The sequence below is a fragment of the Chaetodon auriga genome, chromosome 12, assembly GCF_051107435.1.
Source record: "Chaetodon auriga isolate fChaAug3 chromosome 12, fChaAug3.hap1, whole genome shotgun sequence".
In the NCBI taxonomy this organism is placed as follows: domain Eukaryota; kingdom Metazoa; phylum Chordata; class Actinopteri; order Chaetodontiformes; family Chaetodontidae; genus Chaetodon; species Chaetodon auriga.
Window position 1 is genome coordinate 19,193,455 of NC_135085.1, and position 25,327 is coordinate 19,218,781.

At 42.0% G+C, this 25,327-nt stretch overlaps 2 protein-coding genes across 2 annotated transcripts in view; both read right to left on the bottom strand.

Annotated features, from left to right (window-relative positions):
- Positions 1 to 381: 381 nt before the first annotated feature.
- Positions 382 to 19,472, bottom strand: arhgef18a (rho/rac guanine nucleotide exchange factor (GEF) 18a). Its single transcript, XM_076744979.1, has 22 exons — positions 19,296 to 19,472; positions 15,352 to 15,418; positions 14,807 to 14,868; positions 14,305 to 14,424; positions 13,769 to 13,875; positions 12,726 to 12,866; positions 11,867 to 12,117; positions 8,856 to 8,981; positions 8,441 to 8,558; positions 8,040 to 8,291; positions 6,591 to 6,667; positions 6,227 to 6,408; positions 5,968 to 6,023; positions 5,639 to 5,818; positions 5,218 to 5,361; positions 4,867 to 4,982; positions 4,710 to 4,772; positions 4,556 to 4,603; positions 3,849 to 4,334; positions 3,311 to 3,623; positions 3,119 to 3,223; positions 382 to 2,281 (listed from the first exon to the last, which is right to left on the bottom strand). The coding sequence occupies exons 4-22, from the start codon at positions 14,370 to 14,372 to the stop codon at positions 2,127 to 2,129; spliced, it is 2,988 nt and encodes a 995-aa protein (XP_076601094.1). The 5' UTR covers positions 14,373 to 14,424; positions 14,807 to 14,868; positions 15,352 to 15,418; positions 19,296 to 19,472; the 3' UTR covers positions 382 to 2,126.
- A 2,230-nt stretch (positions 19,473 to 21,702) lies between these two features.
- insra (insulin receptor a) overlaps positions 21,703 to 25,327 on the bottom strand; it is a 51,118-nt gene continuing 47,493 nt past the window's right edge. Inside the window, exons 18-21 of the mRNA XM_076744590.1 lie at positions 25,166 to 25,325; positions 24,497 to 24,626; positions 23,778 to 23,912; positions 21,703 to 23,236 (exon numbers count right to left, since the gene is read on the bottom strand). Of these exons, the coding sequence (XP_076600705.1) occupies positions 22,879 to 23,236; positions 23,778 to 23,912; positions 24,497 to 24,626; positions 25,166 to 25,325 (783 nt within the window). The 3' untranslated portion in view covers positions 21,703 to 22,878. The remainder of the gene's footprint in view (positions 23,237 to 23,777; positions 23,913 to 24,496; positions 24,627 to 25,165; positions 25,326 to 25,327) is intronic.

The window sequence follows — 25,327 nt, forward strand, 5'->3', positions numbered from 1 at the left end:
ACTCAGCCCCTCGCAGTGGTCTCTCAGTCTGAATGCGTCTTTTCATCGTGGCCCTCCAGCTGTGAAAAAGGCTGCTGCTGTTCAGGCTCTGCGGAGATGAACAGCAGTCCGACAAAGAGGCTCTTTGTCGCTTCGGCTCAGTCACTCAAAGCGGAGGGCTGTTCAAACTGGATCACTATCTGATTGACTGTTCAGTGGATGGGTTTGCACACAGCATCATGTGTGTCTGCGCTTATTATTGTAAGATTTGACCTGAATCAGTTTTTAGGGCTTATGGAGGTGGTTATATTAACCCCTATTCAATTATCAAGGGAGACAAAGACATAGACATTTAAATGAGAAACAATTAAAAAAGTAGATACTATGTAGGTTTTTGTCGACGTTCGTTTAATGAGTAGGAATCTCCTTTGTATTTGCTGAATGAAGTACAACATATTTGATATTTAAAGGCTAATAACAGCTGGGTGCAGCAGTCACAGAGCTCCTTAAAGTCCTGAACCATAATAACTTGTAAACACAACATGATGTGTGCAAAAGTTCTTATCTTGTGTTCACAAAATTGTATAAGATGATCGTTGTGCTTGAGTGTTAGAGGCAGAACTTCGCATTTCTTTAAGCCCGTATTGAAACAATGCTGGCATGGCCAGCGTATCCACTGAAACAATATTTGCTTGCTGTGATAATTCCTCTTGTTCATACTGGCCATTAAATGCTCCCTTACACCCAGTGTAAGAGATAGGGGACAAAAGCTAGAAGCTAGCTAAGATCACCAGTTCATCTGAGGTTAATATGAGGCCTCAGCAGTATGAGTTAATCGAATCAAGTGGACACCATCCAGAGTTAGTCCTGCTCGTACAAAATCTCCCATTTTTGTTTCTCTGTAGTGTCCATGCTGAGCTGCAGAGAGACGGTAGTAAAAAGAGGGAAACTGTCCTAAATTTAGACTCTAACTTTGGAAGATATTCACATGATTTGTCACACTCAGACTGCTGAAGCCTCATGTTAGCATCAGATGAATTTGAGGACTGTGCATTCTGTCATCACTTCAACTACAGACTTGTTTTAAAGCAGACTCAGAAAAACTGAACTTATCTTTAACTTACAAGTTCTGCATTCATTTGATTTTTTTTAGCTTCTATCAGGCAAAGTGAAATCATTCAGTTCAATGTAAAAGTGTGTGTGCTGCATTTAGATGTCATACTGGATTAAAGGAAATGATTGGAGCAAGTCAGGGTGTATATAAAGGCCATGAAATCCAAAGCCAAGACCTGAATTCACCATGAAATCACTTCTTATATTAATGTATCTTTAAAAACCGTCTTAGGTTTTCTTCAGCCTCGTGAAATCAGTCCACAAAGTGCTCAGTGTCACGTCCACCATCTTTTTATTCCATGACCCAGCGGCTGGGGTTTGGAAGATAATTCACATGGAACCAAACAGGTGACGCCGGTCATTGTGTGCAACGCTAAACGTCAAGTTATTCCACATTATTTAGCAATGAACAGCAATTGTTCTGCTACATTCTCATAAATGCTGTGTCTCCAGTCAGAAAGTGCACAAAACAGCTGATAGTATTTACAACCAAAATGTAGTTTCTTCCACAAACCCCATTAATTCTGATTTGATTACAGCGCATACTGAGGAGCAGGACCACAGTACAAATCATAAAGTTATCTGATTCCTTCTGAAATAAAAATGTTGGGCTTTGCAGCTCATATCCAATCAGATGTTAACTTTGCAAACCCATAGCTTCCTCACACCGTGCTATCGTTCATTAAATTAAAAACAAAGCTCAAGAGTTAAGACACGAGTGTTAAATGGTTAAAGACAACCTACATTCATTTAAAATAAAAATTGGCAAAGTCTTTGGCATCATCTTCATTAAAAACATCTTTTCCAAGGTACAAATGCGCAAAACCTTTGATATTTTTTGACCGATTTGTACCCCGAATAAGTCTTTGTGTTTTTTCATGTTCAGCTAATTTGAAGGCAAAAAGCTCCACGAGAGTGACGGTCCTCCTCATGCTGGACACACATGGACGTCATGAAGTCCTGTGCAATGTCTTTAAACAGTTTTTCCATGTGACAGCCAAGGCCTCGTCCAAACTCCAGTCTGCAGTTCAGGATTAAAGGAATATTACCTTCTCTTTGCCCTTTTCCAGAATTTCTTTGGGAAAAGGAGGCGGAGCTGGCGGTGGAGCCTCGCTGCTGCCTTTGTTGGATGTGCTGAAGGACTGAGACACTTTCACGCTGCGGACAGATCCTGGTGGGATGAAGGTACCTGAGGGGAGATTGAAAAAATGTAAAAAGGGAGCTATGGTAGGCTCCTGTAAAATGAAAGCTGACAGTATAAGACAATTCTCCCCCAAAATATCAGCAGATTACTGAAGCGTTTAAAGGACTTTTCCTGTTCTTTGGTTGGCACCAATTCATAAAACTAGCCTGTGCTCACAAACCTCTTCACTCCTATATGGGAGGTAGCAGATTCTCCACAAGGGGGAGCTGTTCAGTCACTAACCAGCTCTACAAACGCCAGCCTGCACCTCACACAGGAGAGGAAACGAACTGCAGCAGCAGCTCAGACCTGCAGACGTAAACTGCCAACAGGCATACAAAGTACCAGCTGCTGCTATTTTAATCCTCGTGCCACCTGCAGGCGATGAGGTGCAGCAGTTTCCAAATTTATGACTGACTTACCGCCTAGCTAAAACAGTAGGATTCAAAACATAACTGCGCCAAACTAACCTTCAATGAATATTAAATAGAGACAAATATAAGCGTAAATTTATTTCCTTCCTAAACATCTATGACCAAGGCTCTAATTAAACTTCTTCAGACACTTAAACGTCAGACTGGTGCAACACCGAAGTTTATGGTTCAATTATCCAACACTAAAACAGACCTTTGTCCAACCTACACTCTAATATCACTGTTTCTTCCTTTGGCGAGTTTTTTTATTTTCATGCCAAATTGGCCACAGGTCTTTTCTCTGAGAAGACCGTAAACCTTTAGAGCAGCCTTGTAAGTCTACAGGGGACGGTGAGTGTTTGTCCATTCAAATCAAATGTGGATTTTTGTCTTTATGACTGAGTGAGGAGCCATTTCTCTTTGTCCATACCTGACTGGAAGATTCTATGAGGACTGCTTTCCCTTCTGGCTCTCAGGCTCCCTCCTTCTTTGCCCGTCACTCGGATGGGCAGCACCTGGTTCACGTCTATGGAGGCTGGATGTAGACAGACAGTTTTAAATACAAAGGTTTAAAACACTCAACATCAGAACACGGGTTAAACCAACAGGCCTGTGTCCTGACCTGCACTGTGCGTTCTCTGGTGGGACGCCTTCGTCTTGAAGCCTTTGTCCTTTCCCTTGGACAGAGTCGCCAACTTGGTGGGGATCTGCTGCTGCACGGCCGCAGGCTTGTACACCTGGTTGGTGGTGCTGATCAGTTGGATGGGCAGCTCGGGCTTGGCCGGCTGGGGGCTGATGCTCTCCTTGCGCGGTGGAACCTTTGGAGGAATTTGCAAGGAGGTTTCGGCGACGTGGAGCTGTGGAGGTAAGGTCAGACTCCCACTTCCGTTCACTATGCTTCCCCTGAACGACGGTTGACTGGAGAGACTCCAGTACTGGGGAGAAAGAGGAAAGGCTTGACTCAAACTCTATTATTTCAATAAACTGATCTCACCTTTGACTTCTGCCTCTGATTATGTGTTTTACTGCAACATTCTAATACTTTTTGTATTTTTTTCTTTTAATATTAACACATTATAAGAAGTTTGTAGATATTCACTTTTTAAATTTCAGTCAGCCTAGAAAACATATGTACATGAACAGACAGTGCTTTTCCTCACTTGTGCAGGGTCATCATAGTTGGAGAGTCCTGGGTTTGGCAGGCACTTCTTTAGTTTCTCCTGCAGCTGCTCCAGACGTCCCTTCTCCTGAGTTAGATGCTCCTTCTCCTTGTCGACTGATCTGGTGGACTCCCTCAGCCTCTCCAGGCGCTTCTGGTAATCTTCCCTCTGCTTCTCTAGCTCGGCCTTCTCCTCGCCGAGCTTCTCCTCCCACTTTCGGCAGTCCTCCTCCCTCTGTTGCAGCTGAGCCTCCAGAGCCTCGATCTGTATCCTCTGCCGCTCCCTGTCCTTCTCCCAGCGCTGCTGCTCCTCTCGATGCTGGGCCTGCAGCTTGTGCAAGTTAGCAAGTTCCTCCTTGTGCTTCTCCAAGTTGCGCTGCTTCTCCTGCTCGAGGAGCACGCTGCTGTAATGACGAGCGGGCTGCTTGGTCTTCGACTGAAAAGTGTGCTGCAGCTCAATCAGGCTGTCCTGCTTGGCAACGATGGCCTGCAGGAGGAGGAATTTAATATAAACATCTGACAGTGACACATGAAATCTACCACAGGCAAACACTGAATTTACTGTTACGGTAGAAAACTGAAGGCACACTTGGCTTCATAAATTTAACAAAAAGCAAAAAATTAAAAAGACACCTTTGCAAGAGACTTGTAGAAATGAGATGCCTGCTGAGTAAAATGCAGATTTCAGAGTAATCTAAAATGTCTTACTTGTAAACTGTAAAGCCTCTGTGCGAGCAGTATCACCCGGTCACACATCTACAGAGAAAAAGAATTCCAGCAACAGATAGCAATACGTCTGCATGAATGAAAACAGATGGAAAAACAGGAAAATAATTAACAAAACAAGTATCAGAAGGGTTACCTCTGCCTCAGGGAAATAACCGGAGGTTAAACTGCCGTCTGGCACATTTCCGTCGTCGTCAGCCTTCAAGCAAAATAGCACAAACAATGTAAATGCTTTCTATTTTAATCACCAGCATTGAGGTAAGGTTTAGATCCTTCACATCGGTCTCACTCACAGACTGTTCCAGACTCTCAGAGCTGCACATTTCCTGGAGCTGAGGGTCACAAGTGGTGTGACTGCTGTAGACTAGACTGCCCTCGCTGCTGTCTGGTCTCGTAGCTCCTTCGCCATCTGAGAAAATGATGGTGATAACATTTACTGTAGACATACAAACAGCATAATTTCATGACATAGATCCTGGAAGTCATACATAAATACATAAGTAAATAAAAAACATACTTTTATTTGATGATAAATAAATATTAGTCGTTTATTGTCTTTCTGCTGTCCTCACTGTCAACACACTAACGTTAACGTGCTTAAAAAGAAGTAACGTCACGACCATGTTCGCTTTAAGCCAGCTTACCTCTCATGGTGCTTGCAGCAGAGTTACTATCAGCCACTCCAAACGTCTCGGCCCTCCTGAGCAGCTGCCCCTGCATCTTGCTCTCATCCTTAAGAGGGTTTGGGTCTCTTATCCTTGAGAACAGCAGGTTCTGCAGGTTCTCCACTGCAGACAAAAGACAATAACCTCCTTAATCTCCTCCCTACAAGACACCATCAGTGCTCTCTGACTCATGACTTGGCTGTATGTGAAAACACAACAGAGTATATTTACTTCAGTGCATAGCTCCAGAATTCAAACCTGGACTCATGTCAATGTTTTCATAGCTAACTAACACAGAAATCACTGAATACTGCTTCATTATTCCACCCATGATAAACAAGACCGACTCTCAAAACTGAGGCCAAATCTTGAAAACTGATGTTGACGCCTCAGCTCTTACCCTCATCAATGGCTCCTTTGAGCAGTGTCTCCCCCTGCTGGAGGTCAGCGGCGTCTCCTCGGAGCAGCAGCCCTTTGTGGGGGGTTTCCTGCTCCATCACTGTCTCGTACAGAGCAGCAAAGATTTGCTGTTTCTCAGTCAGATTTTGAATTATAAGGTCATCCCTCATCTTTAGCACATCTAAAAGGGAAACAGCATCGTATAAACAGCATGTATTTCAGGTTAATGCAGAGGCGAGTTGACTGAGCATGGCTGCCCTTTTCCAGTAGGTTGCTTTATGTAGTGGAGAGAACCACCACAGATCATGTCGATCATCTTGGCTGTCTTACCTTGATACTGTTGCAGTTTAGCGGTCAGTTCGCGGTACAGCTCTTCTTCTGGATAGCTGAATCACACAGATATGATTTTTAAAAATGTTGACCAGTTATTTATTTATTTAACTACTTGAAGGACTGCCCTTACACAGCAGTCAATTATGATGCTCGTATTTCAGTCCTATTTTAATTATCTTCAATGTTATAAAGAAAGGCTGTTGCTTCGGTTCTATCAAACATAAATCCATTCTCTTCCTAGAAGTTGTCAGCTCACCGGTTCACAGCCTCCCGAATCATCGCTGTCCATGTGATGCGCTCCTCTCTGGAGCCCGTGTGGATCTCGTACATCTCCGGCATGCTGGTGGTGCATGCACAGATGAGGTACATGGCTTTGTCCTCATGAGCCACTTCCCTCACTATCAGCCTTTGAAGAGAGATGACCGGTGGTTTGTTATCCTGCGTGAGCCATGATAATACAGCATTATTCAAAATGTTATCATGTGCGGTCCTGGATTGATTATCACATCATGTCATGTAAGAAACAATCATATCCTGATGGAACAATTTAAAGAAGTCTGTGTCTTAGATTTTATATTGTCCATGTAGAAAAACTGATGCATTAATTATGCAGAACTCACCACAGCAGCAAAGACAAGCTTCTGATCTTTCTCTTGTAAGAGGAGGAGCACGTCTGACAGCAGCACGGCGTGGATGTCTGCAGGGAGACAAATGCTGCTCAGTATCAAAACAAACACAGTCCTTCATGTTTTTGACTCAAGACATTTCTACTGCACCTTCCATTATGCGTGACTGTTAATCTTTGACGTCCAGGACACACTGTCTACCTCAGTAGTGTACATCGTAGAACCTCTTAGTCTTCATTACAGGGCCCATGTTAGCAGGTTAGAAGAGCCACAGCCTGCGTGAACAGCGCGATTCTTGAGATTAAGCGCGTTGCCTATTTTTTACCACGCGGTGTGTACGGTTCTCAGCAAAAAGAGTCTGTGAAAATTGTCTGTTGATAGTCATAGTGACACCTTTCACTACAGTTTCAATGTCTCTAAAAATCTAGATTTTTAACACAAACTCTATTCTGTATCCTTTTGTCTCATGAAATTTCTAAAAACATGACACCCTTGATGATTGATGGCCATTATCAAAGTCGGCTCACAGTAGCATCGCTGGCTGCGTGAACACCACATGCACGCAAGCAGCAGTTGAGTGAGGCAGGCGTCACAGGCAGTGTGTCCAGGGCATAAATAATGACATAGAAATATGCTGCTACACTAGTTCTCTTTTGGCATTCACAAAACAACGTTGCCCCGAAGTTGAACCTCATAAACTAGAATCATCACATCAACAAGTCAATTTGCATTTACGTCCATGTTTGTCCACATTCATAAAATATATGTAGTGAAGACTTCAAAAGAATTCAATGAAAGGTATCAGGTGTATTTTTCTGGGAAATGGAAGCCAGCACTCTATTGACATGTATGAACGCACGAATGTTGACCTTTGACCTTAAATGTCATCACTTCATTATTTTATCCTACGAGACATTTGTGTGAAATACTGTCATTAGGGGTAAATGAATTCTTGAGTTAGGGTCAAAACTGGATTTTGTGTAGCCACAGTGACCTTTGACCACCAAATTCAAATCAGTTCATCCCTGAGTTTAAATGAACATTTGTCCCATATTTTAAGACATTCGCTCCTATGTTCCTGAGTTCATGAGAATGGGATGGACAGCCCCTGAACATAGTGCTGGGATGCTCGGATAACTCATCTGGTAGAGCCTGAGCCCCATGCACTATGTCCTTACTGCAGCGGCCCAGGTTTTATTCCAACCTTTGCTGCATGTCATCCCCACTTTCCTCCTCCCTTTTTATGTTGTGGACAAAACAAATTCAAAGAAGAACCTGACTGAATAAAGAAGATGATGATGAAGACGGATGTTTCTGTGTCACTCCATTTTTAACTTGAGTTGACTTGATTGTCCAGAGAAATGTTTTACATACACACGTGAGCAGTGGTCACTGACTAAGACACAGAAAAATGGCCACAGCGTCAATAAAGTCATCACAAACCTTTTTGTCTACCAGAGGACTTCAAGGTGACGGCGCCTTCGTGCAGCAGCGTCCTGTTTCCCCGGATCAGATCCTCCCTGCGGAAGAGGTGACCCTCCTTCAGCCGGCCCTGAGATTTGGGCTCCAGACGCAGGCCGATCTCTCTCAGACGAGCGGCTTTCTCGTATTCACTGACATTATCGTTCACCTGAGAGATGGCCTCTTTGATCAGCCCCAAGCCCTGAACCAGAGACGCGTGCTCATCTGTGTCAGCTGAAAGGAGAATGATAAATATTAATCAACCTTGTCTTTGTTTCTATATATGAGAACAGTTTCCAGCCTTCATTTGTGTTAGTAAAGAAGGTAGCTAATTGGATTTCAGTAATTTCAGTTTGAGATGCGGGTGAGTGATGAGATTTTACCTTCAGTGTTCTGAATGAGTCGCTCCACCAGGGTGGGATATTTTGTGATGCGTTGAGTCACCAACAGAAAACACTCAGGGATTCCTAACCTTCGCACTATGGACAGCTGACCTATTTTCTGTTATGAAAAGAAAGGTTTTGTTTTCAAGACTTACATCATACGCTATTCTCCTCTCAACAGTAAACTGTCCTCGGTTAAGCAGACCTTTTCTTTTTCTTGGAGGCATCACTTTCGTTTGTGAAAAGGCTTGTCTCTTAGCTACTGGTACTGGTATTCCAGGCATGCATCTAATTCACTTCAGTTTCTAGTTTTTCCATTTCCAGTGCATTTTCTCTCGTCACAAAATACAACCACAGGCCTTGAAGAAAATCACATCCATGTAGATAAACTGACCAATGACGGCAGATTGCTTACCCTGTTGAGCAGCTGCAGTTTCTTGTTGTTCTGTAGCTGCTCTTTGTAGAAGCTGATGGCTTCGATGTGATGACTGCAGAAAACACTGTAATACTCCACCATTCCTTCTCCCAGTGTACCTGAAAACTAACATGAAAGGAAAAAACATGAAATTGTAGAAGTTTTTAAGAAGGATACAATTTAATAGCACCACAGGTGCATGTTACTAATAATGCATTACTGAAAATATTAAAATATGAACATTGTATTTCAGGAAGGGGAACAAAGAGAGGAGAGGATCATAAAGGTCATAAATTAGATTTGTACACAGGATGTTGAGGCATTATGGCCCTAACAACAGAACACACACACCCGCCATGTCGAGATGACAGGCGTGTCACACAAACTTGACAAGGCTTACAGACAAAATAGGATGGCAGTAAAAGAAATTCCAAATGAGAGAGCATATTTATAAAATTGCAGCTTTCTGCAAGAGTGATGTGCATCAGTCTTCAGTGATGCACATCAAGATGCTGCCTGTGTGTGGGTTCACATAAAAAACAACAGGTCTTCTCCATTATTTAAAATTACTGTCATTAGTATACAGATCAGATGTAAACCCTAGCATACTTCATATTACTGCGTGTCTTGCAGTAGTATTTCACATGTGAATGTGCATACAGCATGTTAAATATAAATACAGCTACATCTACTGAATGATCCTGTTATGATTTACAGTTTGTCTTGCAGCCCAGCCCAAATACCAACCTAAAAACACAAGACACTTTGGATGAACTCTAACACCTCCTGCAGTTTTTGCAACCATGGAAATCATCTGACACTACTGGATGGTGAAAATGGTAAATTTGATCCTCTTTTCACATAGCTTACACAAAGCTCCGGTGTATCGGTGCTTCTGTTATTCCTCAATCAGCAAAATGACTGTCCACAAAAGCAAAAACGCTTCTCCAGGAATGTGATCCCAGTGAGCCAGCATCACTCCTGAGCTCATGGACACAGTTCCTTACAGTGCATTTCAGACATACCAACCATTCCTATGGGCGTCTGTACACTGTACAGGTGTAGCTAAGCAAGAACAACATGGGTGCAGTATAAATATAATTACTTATTCCTAAATAAGGCTAATAACATTGCCAGTGCTGGACGGGCTGAGCATGACCACATGCGCAAAGCACCTGGGATCAATGGTCGCAACTTACGTGCATCTTATTTTCAAACTGTGAAAAAGGTCGTCAAAATATGAAAAGGTTGTCACTTAATCCCACTTTTGAAAGCTGACTTGCTGGTTAAAATAGCTAACAATGCTCCATGTCAGACCGTTTGTTGTAGAGCTCTGTACAAATGTAAACACAGGATGTTTTAGAAAGCAACAGTTTTAGTTCAAATGTGCAGTAATAAAACATGGAAATACAGTACATTTGGTAATAACATAATGATTTGTCTTAAGAACATTTGGATAATGTTGAACAGCCTGCTTAAAGTAAATCTGTGGTCTCCTTTTCAGCCTTTCTGGAACTCTAAAAAATAGCTTCCATCTCCCTTCAGTTGTTTTGAAGACATGAAGACATGCATGGAAAAGAACCTCTACCTCACTGCGTTATGTTGACATACAAACAATACTGTTCATTTTGACCTGAGGGTGAATAAAGAGGGTCCAAAATTAACACCCACCAAGAATACATTTTGGGTTTGGTGGAAAAATAAACTGCCGTCACCAGCCAGGTGGCCGGTAAGTAATTTGGAAAGACAGCAAAGAGCCAAGTTTACATCACTGTGTTTTTTATGTGACTAATGTGACCCTGACTGTCCACCTTACCTGCTGTGATACACATTCTGCTTAGCACTGACTTTGCACACTGCTGGCAGCATGACCCTCAACATATGACCATCAAAAATTGTATCACAATTTTCAGTGGACCCTCACTATTTCACACAGCTCTGCTGTGAAGAATGCAGGGAGACACTGCAGTAACAGGGACTTCTTATTTGTCTTCTGTGACAGTGAACACAATACACAGCCTTTCAGTAACTATTATAACATGCTTATCTAGCCATGTGATGGCTGATTAAAGCAACTTAACAATATGCACTTTTATAGGCAATGGGCTGGTACTCTCACACACCAGGTGACACTCACTGCCCACAACAAACCCGCCAGTCTATGTCACACATACAGGTTACCCACAAGGTCACCTTCCTTAAAGGGGAGGGCTCGACCGGTAACACATAGCTGCACCTAGGCTGTGGGTGTGCTAACCAAACTTGTTAAAAACACAAACACTGTAAATATATCCAGTCATAATCATTCCGTATTTGTTTACCTTCATGGAAAGAAAGGAGTGGTGGTGGAGGAAGTACTCAGATCAAGTAGTGATACCACACTGTGGAAGTCCTCTGTTACAAGTTAAAGTCCTGTACTGAAAATGCTACTTATGTAATGAGTATAATCAGGAAACTTTGCTTAAAGTATTAAAAGTGAAAGTACTCAATGCAGAAAAATACCCCCTCTGACTGTCATAATATTACATTTAGTATTCTTAGAATCTGTACAAATGTACATATACATAGCTGTTTTTCCATTCTGTATCCTGCACACTTTTTTTTATCTTGACCACTTTATGCCACTGTGTTTGCTTTTTGTGATACTTGCTGGCTGTAATGACTGAATTTCACTGGTGTGGGATCAATAAAGTCTTATCTTATCTCATCTTATCACTAAAAATGTGAGAAATGCTGTTATAATTATCCAGAGTCCAAAGCAAGACCTTCAAAATGCTTTTTTTGTCCAACCAACGGTACAAATCTCAAAATTATTAAGAATAAATTAAAATGATTCAAAGGGAAGAGCAACAAATCCTCTCATTCGTAAAGCTGCAGTTTCATGGGCGGGTTGAAAAATATTTTGGTCAGTACATTTTCTCCATTTTCAAGCCATTGCCAGATAGACTCAAAAGTTTTCTGATTTACACAATAATCCAGCCTGCCATGGCTTTAAAATGAATGTGCCCTACCTGAGAGATGAGAATGTCCCCCAGCTGTGTGATCTGGTAGCCGTTTGGGCTTCCTTCCTCCTGACTTGCGGTTTGGCGCAATTTGAAGCAGTTAAGGAAGCGCTGGTGGAGGTCGAGCAGGGGTTCCACCCCAACGAAGAGCCGCTCCAGTCTGGATTCCTCTATCAGCAAAGACTGCTTCAACTCGTGCATGTAGACATGGAGAAGGATTTTTAAGGTCCGTACATGGTGCATCTCCGTCTGGATCAACTCTAGGAAGTTGATAAAGAGGGATTTCTCGATTAATACCTCTGAAAGAGGTCCAGGTTGAGTGCTTGAAACATATGGAAAGACTTATGTGGGGTACAATGGCAGTAACATCTGTATGCTTCTTGGTCAACAACTAACAGAGGAGTTCCCTTGAGCAAAACATTTAGCTCTAAATTGGACCAATGAAGCTGCTTTATCGGCAAACAAAAAGACCTGCTGATGTACGTGTGAAGGCAAACAAAGTCGTGCAAGTGAACAAAAGCTGTCCACCAGGTCAAAGCTGTGAAAAATGATTCTTTATGTATTACGGTCATTATACTAATTATCATAGCAGACGTGTTTACCATCAAAAGAATACTCTGAATTAAAGAAAACATCAGTCATCACCGTCGTCATAATAATAGGCACTGTCATCTCTCCCTCAACACTGCAATTACTACGTTCTCTGTCAGCGGTGATCAACGACTCATCTTCTAAACAGGTGATTGACATGAGAACCCTCTGTCTGAATATACCCACATACTTTAAAACATTACATAAGACGCTTTTGGATTTGGGCTGCTTAATTTCTAAAGATAATCCATGTACAGACCTGGATGGTTAAGCTTACCGTAAATAATGTCCTGTCTCTTAACAGCCTCTTTGTTCAGGGCCTTCAGGTAGTTCTGGTCCACAGCCACGCTCCATGACTCCGCCTCCAGGTTCTGGGCGTTGAACTCGAGCTTGCCTCGCAGCGCAGCATAATGGGAATCTGGATGACACACAGAGAGTCAGACTGGGACTTGTATCGCCCAAACAAGGCTTGTGCTTTGAGGTCAGACGAATGGATCTCTGTGATTCATTATGGGTCACGTGCAGGTTATTTTTAATCATTTTCAAATGTCTTACTTCTGTGGCAAAAATGTTCTTTCTACAGAGCCAGATTTTAGTCATGTTTTTCTGTTATTAGAGGAAGTCACCAACAAGAAAATCTGACTATTGTAGCTGCTTAACTGTGGATATTTGAAAATGTTACACAACATTGTTGCCAATGCTGCATTACACATTACACACTGATGCACCTTCTCTCCATCAATTATTGATGAAAATATGATGAAATGAACAGCATTGATTATTTCTGTCTGCTGAATTTTATATATCTTAAATATCTTCAATGACAATATTTACTATTTTATCAATTATCAAAACCTTATCAGTCGTATTTTCAATTCCCAGGCCAAAATGATCTGTCAGATTCTTGTCACCAGATCAAAATCATTCATTCAGCAGCCCAGTTGAAAAAGGTCTAATTAACAGGTGCATTAGATCAAAAACTTCTGACTGTGACAAAGTCAATTTCACACTGTCAATCACTTTTACTGACTTTATTATATGAATATTACCAGATGAAGGTCTGAGGACCAAAATGACATCAATAATATGAGTGAAGGTGGTCAACAGTGTGTGGGATTCCCTGTTTTCTTTGTACAGCCTCACATACGTCATAGCGGAGGATTAAACTTCACAAAAATAATAAAGCCTAGGCCATTCAAATTAAAACTACGTACAAGCTTCCATAAGCTCTTTTTCACATTTAAGTTACACAATGCTGCTGTGACAAAGACAGAAGGAGCTGTCAGCAGCTTCTCATCTCACTGACAGCGACCAGCTGACCTTCTACGTTGATGGCCTCGGGCAGTGAGGATGCCAGCGACACGGCGTCCTCAGAGGAGAGCTTCAAACGCAGTCCTTCGATCTCATCCATTTGCACCAGACCAGATCTAGTTGGTATGTGATGAGATAAAGTTCTACGGTAAAAGTGATGTCAGTGCACAAACATGCATACACCCAAAAAAAAGAAAAAAAAACACACACACACACACTAATGGTTGTAAGCCTTCAGTGCTGTTGCTTAGTTCATTGATGGATCAGACTTGGATGGCTGACTTTACCCATCCAATGCCAAGTGTTACACAACCGTTCTGTTGTGGAGGAGAAATGTCGGCAAAAACAACGACAGACATCACATGACTCTGAATCAGGTTCTGCACCGCACATCTCTATCAGGCTGACAATTAACCCGGAAAAACATGTGGCAAACTCTTGACTGGAAAACAGTCTCTCACATATGAGGAAAAACTAATTTAGAACAATGCATAAGACACAAAGGTGCAGGATGGAAATGAGTACTTAAATACATGTGCACCAACCTGGGACTTGTGCTGTTGTAAGAGGAGGAACCAGGCTGAGCACTGTGTGTTTTAGGGGTGATAGTCATGCCTGGACTCAGGAAGCAGGCAGGGAGGCCATAGGAGGCCGGGGGAGGAACTCTAAGAGAGGGAGGGAGCAACAAACAGAGACGCAAAATTCTGTGTGAGAGAAGTCTGGAGAGGACAAGTGCTGAGGAATGAAGTTTAAGTATCTGTGTAGGTGTGTTCCTTCATCTTTTCACTCTACGTGGACGAAAGCAGGAGATTTTAAAAATGTTTTTTTAAGATATGTTACAAAGACTGCCACTGGTTTACAAATGTGTACACCATGACAGCAAATGAGCAGCTTGGAACAATTGTCTTTTGTAAAACATCAACAAAATATGATCACACAATGTGATCAAACCACCACAACACAAAATCACCCAGGGCAATGTTAAAAGCAACAAGGATTTCGAGGTTTAAGAGTTTATCATTCAACAGGAAAAGCAAATAAACATACCTTTATTGTTTTGTTTCTGAGAGCACTTTGCTGACTCACAAGCCCTCAAATAGATGGGCTACCTAAAAAAGGAAAACGACTGTAAGTAGAGCATTTCATGGTGCTGAATCCAAACAACAGGCTGTTGCAAAACTAATCTAGCCCTATGGAGAGGAAACTGGTTTGACAAACTGCAACAGCACAGCTCAAGTCAGACCAGCTCACAGGCAAAGACGCAAACAAAAAACAGCTGCATTACGGCAACACCAGCTACAAATGGCATGATTTATTACATTGACACAGATACAACACATGCACGAGGATAACCACTTTCTATTCTACTTTAAAGAGACATTACATGAGATTTACAATACAACCAAGCCATTATCTACTCAGCATTTTCCTCTTTACTCTGTGATACACTTCTCTGTTGGTAGATGCCATAATAATCCTGTGACTGACACATCCTTTCAAATCCAGCTTTAAAATAACAGGTGTTCAGCATTTCTGGTTTTAAATGATTTAAAAGCCAATTATCTCCATGTCTGTGACCAAGAATGACTCACCTTGTTCATATATACTTCTGCTTACTGTGGTCTGTGTTGTGTGTTCCACAGCTTCCTTGTTATGACACTGGAAAAAGTACACGGGGAAAAAAAATCTGGTTAAACCAGTGAATAAAAACAAAACCAGAAAAGGAAGATATAACCTCATGGGTCATGTTCTGATTGAATATGGTGCAAACACCATCAGAAAGCAGATTGTGTCCCAGTTTTAGACCAGTGGTGCTCAGTGACCACATGGAGAGTGTTCAGGTTTTGAGGCTCATTGCAGTGTTGATCCTATTCAGGATATGTCGTTTATATGAGTAAACATGTACTTCAAGAACCAGATCAAAACCAGGTTACTTGCGCTCATACAAATGTACTCAATGAGTGTATGTACTGTATGAGTGCACACGCTAATGGGCCTTGAGGGACAATAAGACTGATCCACTATTGTGCACAAAGGCAGCTCTAGCAAAGCTTTTGGCAAATCAGGAGGAAAAAACTCTCTAATATAGGTGGTGACATGAACGATCATAAACGTTAAAAGAGAAAGAGACACAAACATGAGAAGTGACGACTACTGCTAAAGAAACCTCCACTTCTTTCCAGCTACAAACTGCACTGAGATAAAACAAGTAAATTTAAACAGTGAGAGGTTTAGAAGAAAAGGAGCAGTTCTCCGACATCAGACACACCTAAAACATACACATTACTGTTTGACTAAAGGAGTTGTGACACAAAGTCACACAGGAGCTCACCTGCTAACTTCTGGCTCACCTGTCTGACACACACACACTGCAGAGCATGAGCAGCGTCACCTGTCTGCAGCTCACTACTTAGATATGGTGAAAACATCTCACAGCAATGAGGACTTTAACTCACGTTGAAACGAAACTCTCCCAAACTGCTAGAGGTGGGAGTCATCCTAAAAATATATCCCATTGATTTTAAGTTATTCTCTTGGTACAGGTGATATGGAAGCTGAGAAAAAACAGTAAGTCCTGGTAACTGTCACTGTTAACACTAAAAAAAGACAACATTTATCATGATATACGATCACGATGATAAAAAGTCAAGATCGTCACACTGTCTAGAGCCTTTGCTCACATCTCAATACTTTTGAGATCTAACTACTTTTTCTTGAACCCTGAAGGCAAAATTACAGAGAAAGATGATTCACAATGTCCAAATTGATATTAAAATATTTAGCCAAAGGATCCACGACTGTCCCCCAACTATCAACTAGTGGAACATGCAAAATGTAGACCAACTGAAGGACAGCCAGTGCCGTTCTCACGCCAGACATTTGCTGGTTCGTTCTTCACAAGTGAGGAAGTGTGGCAGTTTTCAGCCATTTTACAGAATCACTTATTTGTAAAGAGTTAGTAAAGAATTTTTGGTTGCAATCCCAGTTTAGACACAAATCTCATTACTGCTTAGATAGTCCTGCTCTATCTGCTGCTCAACCATTTCTTGTTGTGTCCTGAAAAGAAAACTGTGGAAGAGAATAGTTTGTATTACAATACTTTGGCGGAGAAACCACATGATATTTAATTACTTACTCACTTGATTCTGGGGTAAAATAGCAGAATCTCTATGCTTTGGACTTAACTGATCATAGAAAATTACTTTCTATACATGATTGTTACGGTCAAGCACTTTTTCCCAGGCACTTGTATCATATTACTTTCTTTAAAGACCTGTTTCTAAGCCAGGTATGCTATTAGCTATATTGTGGTTGTATGGTTAAGCCCCTTGTTGTGAGTGACAGCCACACCTCAAATGATTCACCCACACTAGGCGAGAACAGAGGAGCATGAAATACATTCCCTGCAAGAGACAAAACAAGACCAGCAAGTCTGCCAAGTATCCTGCAGAGGAAGAAAAGACTGGGGAAAACTGCTAAATGCTGTGTTTGTGGAAAGTAGTGTCACTTAGAAAGACACTGGGTCCTTATCACTTAAACCTCACAACAAGACCATTACGACAAGTCAGAGTTACTAATGTTCTGTCATGACAAGGCCAGTGAAACCAGGCCACTGATGGTTAACAGCTGTGAAACTATACCCATTAGCCCGAGGAGGACATAAAAGCGAGTGACACAATGAAACCAGTGATCCTGTTGCTCTTGTTCCTAATAACCCTTGGAGGCTGTATTTGTTTCACATTATCACACATGTATAATTTGTCAAAAATAGGAACACCAGATGACTGTGAAATCGCTCCTTCCTCACAGCAACAGGTTTTGCTTGCACTTTCCACATTACCCTCACGTCATCCAGCCTTGACAGTTTACTCATTAACTTCCAGATACTGGCTGTGCACACCTTTAGTGTGCTGTTAACACATGCCAATGTGTTTCTGTCAGTAAATACAGGTGAATCCTACCCGTACTATGCCCTCAATCTGAAGAGAGAGTGATGGGTGTGTATGCAATACAGTTTGAGCCTTGAGTAACCTGCAGCGTTCATAACTTTAAATATATGAGACTGGCAAGAAACTATATTCTCTTTAATGACTGGGCATCTTCAGGGCCTTTACCCTGCATTTAGGACCCTGGTTACTGTTAAAGGCCAAATTTGACGTCCTTGACTACAATTCATTTATGTTTTCCATTTTCGAATATTCACTACACAATTTTTATTGAATGTTTCTGTGTCAGGCATCCATTGCTTCAATTAACTGCTGTACAATGTAAACATTATTTAGTAAACTCTTTGAACTTGAATTAAACTGAATACAAAGGGTCATCCATTTTTGTTTATCTTGCATCATCACTGAATGGTAATGCCATTTGAGCACAGATTCATTGACCAGTCTACACTGCAATAATTTTGCCATAAAGACATACAGACACGTTTGCTGTGATGTCAAGAAACTTTGAGTCTGCTGTCATGTTGTATGGAAAAATGGCTGCATGGAACAGTATACGGTCACTTAAATGCGCTGCTACAACTTAGAAAACACCATGCTATGGTTAGAGATACCCTAAAGAACTTCAATATATAGTATTGTATGCATGTCAATGTACTAGATTTAATTTTAGATCAGCAGTTTTCTTGTTTAAGGGGTCAGCATCCTGTGGATAGCAGGAAGATTTGTTTTGATGTTCTTGCTGTACACGTTCAAGTATCACAGCGCTCTATTATGCGAAATCTTGTACTTTACAGTTGGTTTCCAAATCCAAATGGAAAGATGCGTGGAAATGTGAAGGTTCATCCCATCATCTCTCATTTGGGCGAGTTTCTTAAGCCGTTCATTAAAGAAATAAAGTGGGTCTGGGTGTAACGACATCACGGTTGTGTTATCGAGCAGAAGGGGAATGTGAGGAATGCCAAGGTGCTAGCTGAGGGAAAGTGACCTGGATTCAAAGAGTCGATTTACCCACTGAAAAAGTGTTGGATTAAATCAGCAGAGACAGGTGCATCGGGGTTTCAGGGGACAAAACAAGCAGGTGAAACGTCAAGAGTCAAGACGGGAGTGGCAGCAGGCTAGCTGCCTTAACTTGTAACTTATCCCAATGTTTGTGCTGCTGGTTAGCATCTGGACGTACGTTAACTGATAAGCTAACTTAAGCTAATACTGATCAAAGTATCAACGATGGGAACGTGAAATTATACTGGCACTGTCGATTACCTCAACAATTCAAAGTCAAAACTAACATGTAAAAGAAGAAAATCGTGTTAGTTTCCCGGCTCATATCGAGTTTAAAAAGCAAGAGGTCACCGCGGTGGAAATAACTGCTGTTTTCATGGTCGTGACGTATGTTTTATTAAGTTAGTTAGCGTTAACTGCTAGCTAGTTTCGCTAGCTAACGTAAACGTTAACCTAGTAAAATTACGTACAATATATTACAATAATTGAAGTCACCCAATGGCCGTTCATCAGCTTGTTTGCTGCGTCCGCCCTGTTCATTTACTAACTAGAACAATTATTAAACAACCCAACAAGTTTCACCTTACCCGGTGTTGAAGCAGCAGCTGTAGTGCGCACCGGCGGCAACACACACCTGTTGATTTCCAGGCCGAAGCAAGAGAGGGAAATAACCTCTCTCAACAGCTTCCACTAAAGATAAGCCGCAGCGAGGATGTCTCACGAGGAACAAGTGCACGAATAAGAAAGTCGAGCTGGAGGGGTTGTTTAAAGAAAAATCCCAGCCTCCTGTGTGAACCCTCCTTCCCTCTCTAAGCATTGTGGGAGTCTGGTTCACATTCCGCGAGCTCGATCAGCGGATTGCCCGCTGCTGCTCCGCTTCACGTGCTTGCTGGCGTGAGGCGTTCACGGCTCCACCTGAGTGACCCTGCGCGCTCTGCTGTACGCTGACATTAGATGGCATTAATAGCAATGGCCAGACTGGTTTTTTGAAGCGACTTTTGCTTTAAGAGAGACAGCCACCGGTCCAGCAAGGTGGAAAACCAGTTGAGGTGCTTTTTATTTTGGCAAAAATGAGCAGGCTTATCTTTATGTAGGCAACTGCAGGGAATGCAGGTAGGAGCTCAGGTAAATGTTCATTTCACTCTCACCAAGAATTTCCTGGACAAACTCTTAAGGTTGTGTTTTCGGTATAGCCACTATTAACAGATATAATCCTATGTGAAAATAACGGATGGATTCATCACTGTACTGCAACAATGACTTTGACCTTTTTCACTTGAATTGTTTGGAGTCAGAGTGTTTTGTTATCAGACTGAGACAGGAAGCATCTTCAGCAGGTTTTCACTGCAGAGGTGGTCAATCCTTAGGAAGAGAATTGAAATGTTTCTATAATCCCATAACAACTGGGTGACTCCACCTGCTGGAGAAGATTGTGTGATACAGTCAAAAGCTCCAAAAGAGCCACTGAATGCTCTATTTAAGATCAAAGATTATATGAGGCTGCAGCAGTCTGAGTTAAAAATTTGTCCCCCATCTCTTACAGTGGAGCCAGGTTAGTGAGGGATCTTTTCACAGCTTGCAAGGACTGGAGGACTTATTACAGCTGCCAATAAGGCTTTCAGTGTACACATGAGCGGCGTATTAAAGTGTGAACCTACCCTTTAGTACCATTTGCAAGCCCTGCAGCTTTATAGGAGATAATAAGAGGGTCACAGTTATGTACGAGTTAAACTACATGATGACCGTGTCTACACTGCCTTTACATGGCAGTGTTGAAAAACTTCATCTTGAAAGATTTCTTTGTTAGTTCACATCCACCTTTATCAGAAAGATGTACATGTTAATAATATTGTGCAGAAATAAGTGTCAAAAGTGTGAACCTTAGCCTTTTCAAAGGTAGGTTCCATCCCATTGTTGTCCAGCAGGTGGCACCATTGCACTAGAAAACACCTCAGGAGTTCAGTTGAGTCAAACTTAGAAAACTGGGTCCTGAACTGTGACACAGCTACCCAGCACTGGACCCACTTACAGATGACGCCCTCATTATGGCACATAATATTTAAAAATATGCAATTTGATAAATGCCTGAGAGACATGTGATGAGTCACAACTGATTTACATATCAGCAGACATACAGATGGAACATTGCTGTACATGAACATTTCATAGCCTGCCTTGTAATTTATGTAGGCTTGTATTTTTCTTACTTTAGGATTATTAGTGGTGTTTCCATTTCTTGATCTTTATCATATTTATAATGCAAGCAATTTTGGTAAAAATCAGAATTTAAACGCAGAATGAGTAGGACTTTCCTTAAAACAATGTATAGACTCATACAAAAATAATTTGTCTTAATCAGTCTGTCTGCAGAGAGCCTGTCCTCTGCCTGTATTTTCTTATTTTGCTGTGTTCAGGACATTTCTGGGCGTCAACCTTTGGGCAGTGGGCGTGCAACCCCCAGCCAATGACAGCCTGCTGGGTCTGAGGGCAGGACTCACAGGGACCAGGTGCCATCCAGGAGGAAGCTATGAACATGGGAGGAGCGACCAACTTTGAATGTTGTGTTTACAAACCACAACTGACAAATCCTACTCATTCTGCCTTTAATGTCATCACCATCTGTGAAATATCTGTACGAGAAATGTTGCTTCAGTATAACCTTTATCAAAAGCCTGAAAAAAACAAATTTGAGGGGTTATTGCCAAAAGTATTTGATCACGAGGTGTTAAAGGAGTATCTACCAATATACTGTTAAAGATATTCCACAAATATCAACATCTGCACGTCTGTAGATTGAGTTGAATTTGTGTACATCATATGGGCTGGTGCTGTTGGAAATAAACCCAGACCTTTCCATGCTTTACTCACTTAGTTAAAACCACAACTTCCCTTTATATACACATGACGAATCTCAGTATCCACTGAAGAAAGACATCGCCGACAGGAAAAACACATGAATTCAGACAATGGAAAATAACTGAAGCACTGCCAGAGCCTGTTCATGAATGCACCTTGCTGCATTATTTACAGCACTATTTTATTTGATCTTGATATGATGGGCAGACATCTTAAGCTGAAGACGCCAAACACTCTTTTTCCGGGGCATCGCGTAGCAAAAAGACCAAGTGCTGTTGGTTGATCATGAGTCCAAAAAGCTAATTAGTATGATTTTCTGGATTAGAAAAAATAAACATAAGAGACTAACATGTAAAAACATTTTCTATGACCAGAAAATACCTCAAGAATGACAACATATCAACTATGTACAAAAACATCAATAATATATTTATATATATATATATATATTTATATATTTTTATCATCTATACCCACTAAAATATACCAAAGAAGCAGCTATTGGTCAATCTGAGGAACTCGTTCACCAACATGTTTTTGAAAATGGTTTAAATATCCTTCAGCTGTAAATGTGAAAACTCAAAAAGGGGGGGGAAAAAAAGGAAAAGACACGTAAATAAATTTAAAAAACATAACCTGACAAAAAGTCCTGTGTTCATCCTGTGTGCCATTTTGGAATACTGCAGAGTGTGAGGAGGTAAGCCACTTCAACCAGCTTCTCCAGTGGATCAGAGTTTGTTCGAGGATGGACCGTCTGCGCCCGTCCAACACAGAGTTCCCAAAGTCATTTTCAGTTCGTCATCCACTTGCGTACGAAGATTGAGACACAGTTCCATGACAACTGATGTAGGCCACAGACAAAATAGAAGGGCACTTTTTTCATATCTTAGCAATCCGGGGATGAACCCTTTTTGATGAGTGAGGGGGGAGAGACACAGTCTGGACTCGGGAAGGGGCAGTGGGTTTAGCAGCCTTCTTGTTTGTCAAGAGTTTGTTTCACAGTTGAATCCATTATCCACCCAGTCTAGCACAAACTTGACAATATATATACAGTATATAAACTACAATCATGAACAAGAGAGACGCGGGAGATTCATCCTTAAATACAAAAAAGTGTCGTCTGGCATCCATACGCGGACTTGCTGTAGTGTGTGTTTGTGGCATCTGAGGAGAAAAATAAGGTCCTGAGATATGCACTGATGGGCTTCTGAAGAGAGAGTGATAAAAGTGTGATCTATATAAAATGACAACAAAAAAACAAAAATATATTTAAATCTATAGCATCGACATGTGTGCGGGGGTGTGTACAGTATGTTAGGAGGGGCTGGACCGCGGTAGGGCCAGTATTCGTCCATTGGTCTTTCCCCCGTTCATGTGTGTGAACGGGATGTGGTGCTCCTCGTAACTGCCCCTCAGGCCCATGGAGGAGGCCTCGTCCCTGTCCAAACACTGTTCCCTCTGGGAGTAGGACGACGGGTCCAGCGGGATGCTCTCCATGTTTTCCATGTCCAGGTCAAAGTCTTCGCTCTCCGGCGGCTTGTTCTCCTCACTGTAGAAGAAGGAGACCTCCTGGAAGGTGGGATGCAGGTCCTCGCGTAGCATCTCGATGATCTCCTGGAAGGTGGGACGCATCTTGGGGTTGTACTGCCAAGACATCTGCATGAGGTTGTGTCTGGGTGAGGAGAGAGGGACAGTGAGATCATGGTTACATGAAACTGATGTCTGATGTTTATTTTGGTCACCGTACTCGTGTCTTTCTCTCATAAAGTCCTTATTTTTAGGTAACAGTGGTCTGATGTAGCTCATTCCTCTGTGCCATAGAGCTCCACTGCTTGTCCAGAAACTATTAAACTCACATCAATGAGCCACACTGAGTGGCATGTCCCTTCACTGCAATGAACATGGGAATTGTAGTTTATTTTGAGACTTTCAGTTTACAATGATGATATATTTGAATATGTTTTATAATAAGATATAAAACAGAGAGAAGGAGCAAATATTTGCTAACTAGCTTTGTGTCGATGAACTAATTGATTTATTGACTATTGTTTTAGGTCTAACGCAGCCTGTAAGACCCTCTGAGGAAAATCTGTGATTTTGAGCTGCGTAAATAAACTGACTTGTCTCAGGCAGTCTTAACTAGGTAAACTATTACAACACAACTCTTGTTTTCCTCAGTCCATATTTAACCTTGGCCCTTGACTTGTACTCACAGTCTGTCTGCGCAGTTGTCCGGCCGGTCCAGGTAGCCTCCGTCCATGACGAACTTGAGGACCTGCTCGTTGGACAGGCCCTGGTACGGCTGCTCGGCCAGCGTGCTGATCTCCCACAGCACGACCCCGAATGACCTGGCAAACAGGCGGGAGACAGACAACAACAGCGACACAGGGAGAATGAGGACAGGCCAATTAGACACCCGACAGAGTAAATCTGTCTGTAAACACTTGAAGCAGTGAACAGGTAGACTGAGGGCAGAGGCGCAGGCTTGTAAACAACGTCGGATGAAAACAGGTTAGCTACACACACGGGTTCTGATCTCATATTCTAATAATTGTAATGTGTTTACTTTTGTTATTCTGGTCTGGTTTTATGGCCCGTGTTGCTCTAAAAATGAACTCAACAGGAAATGATTAGCTTTTGCCACAAAGAAAAAAACATTAACAAAACAGCCTAACACAATTAAGTAAAATAATGCCTTTGTAACAAAGAAAAAAAAAACGCTATTTTATCAAGAGCAAGCTGCTACTGATGAGCTGGCTCTTGTTTTTCTGCTTCCAGAATCTCTGAATATGCTGAACGAACCCTGATTTCTTCCATGCTCATTTTCTCCTCTTTCAGATGCTGCTTGACACCAGCTGTCACTCAACACCATATTATGCTAAATGCAGCACCTCCACCTACACACAAACCCAAAATGAGAGGCGTCACTGACCAGCAGTCTGAATGTGCAGTGAAGACTCCGTCCTTCAGGGACTCGGGAGCCATCCACCTGACGGGCAGCAGGCCCTTCCCTCCCTTCCTGTAGTAGTCGGTCTCGTAGATGTCTCTGGTCATACCAAAGTCTGGGAAGGAAACATGATTTTCATTAGTTGCGGTCAAACCTACGCTGATGTCATTTGCTGCGCACTGTTTAACGTTGTGGGGAAGTAATAAATTCTAATATGTCATCTGCTTTTAAAATATATCTAATCTTTTTTTACTGAGGCTGTAATCTGTTGGAATCTGTTTTAACGTTGTGAAGCACTCTCTTATTCTAAGATGCTGAATAAATACATCCAATTAGACTTGAATGGTGTTGTTGAGGTAAAGTTGGCCCCGCACTAGAGGGGTAAGTGGGGATTCTGGGTCTAATTTCCAATTTGAGGCTGGTCTGCACAGATTATCCGCCCACACTGTAATGTGAGGGGTTTCACAGACATAGGCTTAATGTTGGTGACTCAATTTTAAAGAATGACTCTTATGTGAGTAAACGAAGTTCAAATACAATCTACTGTCACAGTCATGCAAGTAGCAGCATGTTTTTCTACCATCAGGGGTAGTAAGAAAATTTCCAATTTTCTTCCATTTTACACACAGGCCCCCACCCCGAGCCATGACTTACCTCCTATTTTGACGGTGAGATCGTGAGCCACCATGCAGTTTCTGGCTGCCAGGTCTCTGTGGACAAACTTCTTGGCGTTAAGGTAAGCCATGCCGTCTGCGATCTCAGCGGCCATTTGGATCATCTCCTTCAGAGTTGGCGGTGGACGCCCAGGGTTGTTCT

Coding starts and splice junctions, on each gene's coding strand:
- arhgef18a (XM_076744979.1), bottom strand. CDS start 14,372: ATGACTATCACCCCTAAAACACACAGTGCTCAGCCTGGTTCCTCCTCT. Junction 6,409..6,590: donor AGCTTGTCTTTGCTGCTGTG/GTGAGTTCTGCA, acceptor TGGCTCACGCAG/GATAACAAACCACCGGTCAT. Junction 3,624..3,848: donor ACTATGATGACCCTGCACAA/GTGAGGAAAAGC, acceptor CTTTCTCCCCAG/TACTGGAGTCTCTCCAGTCA.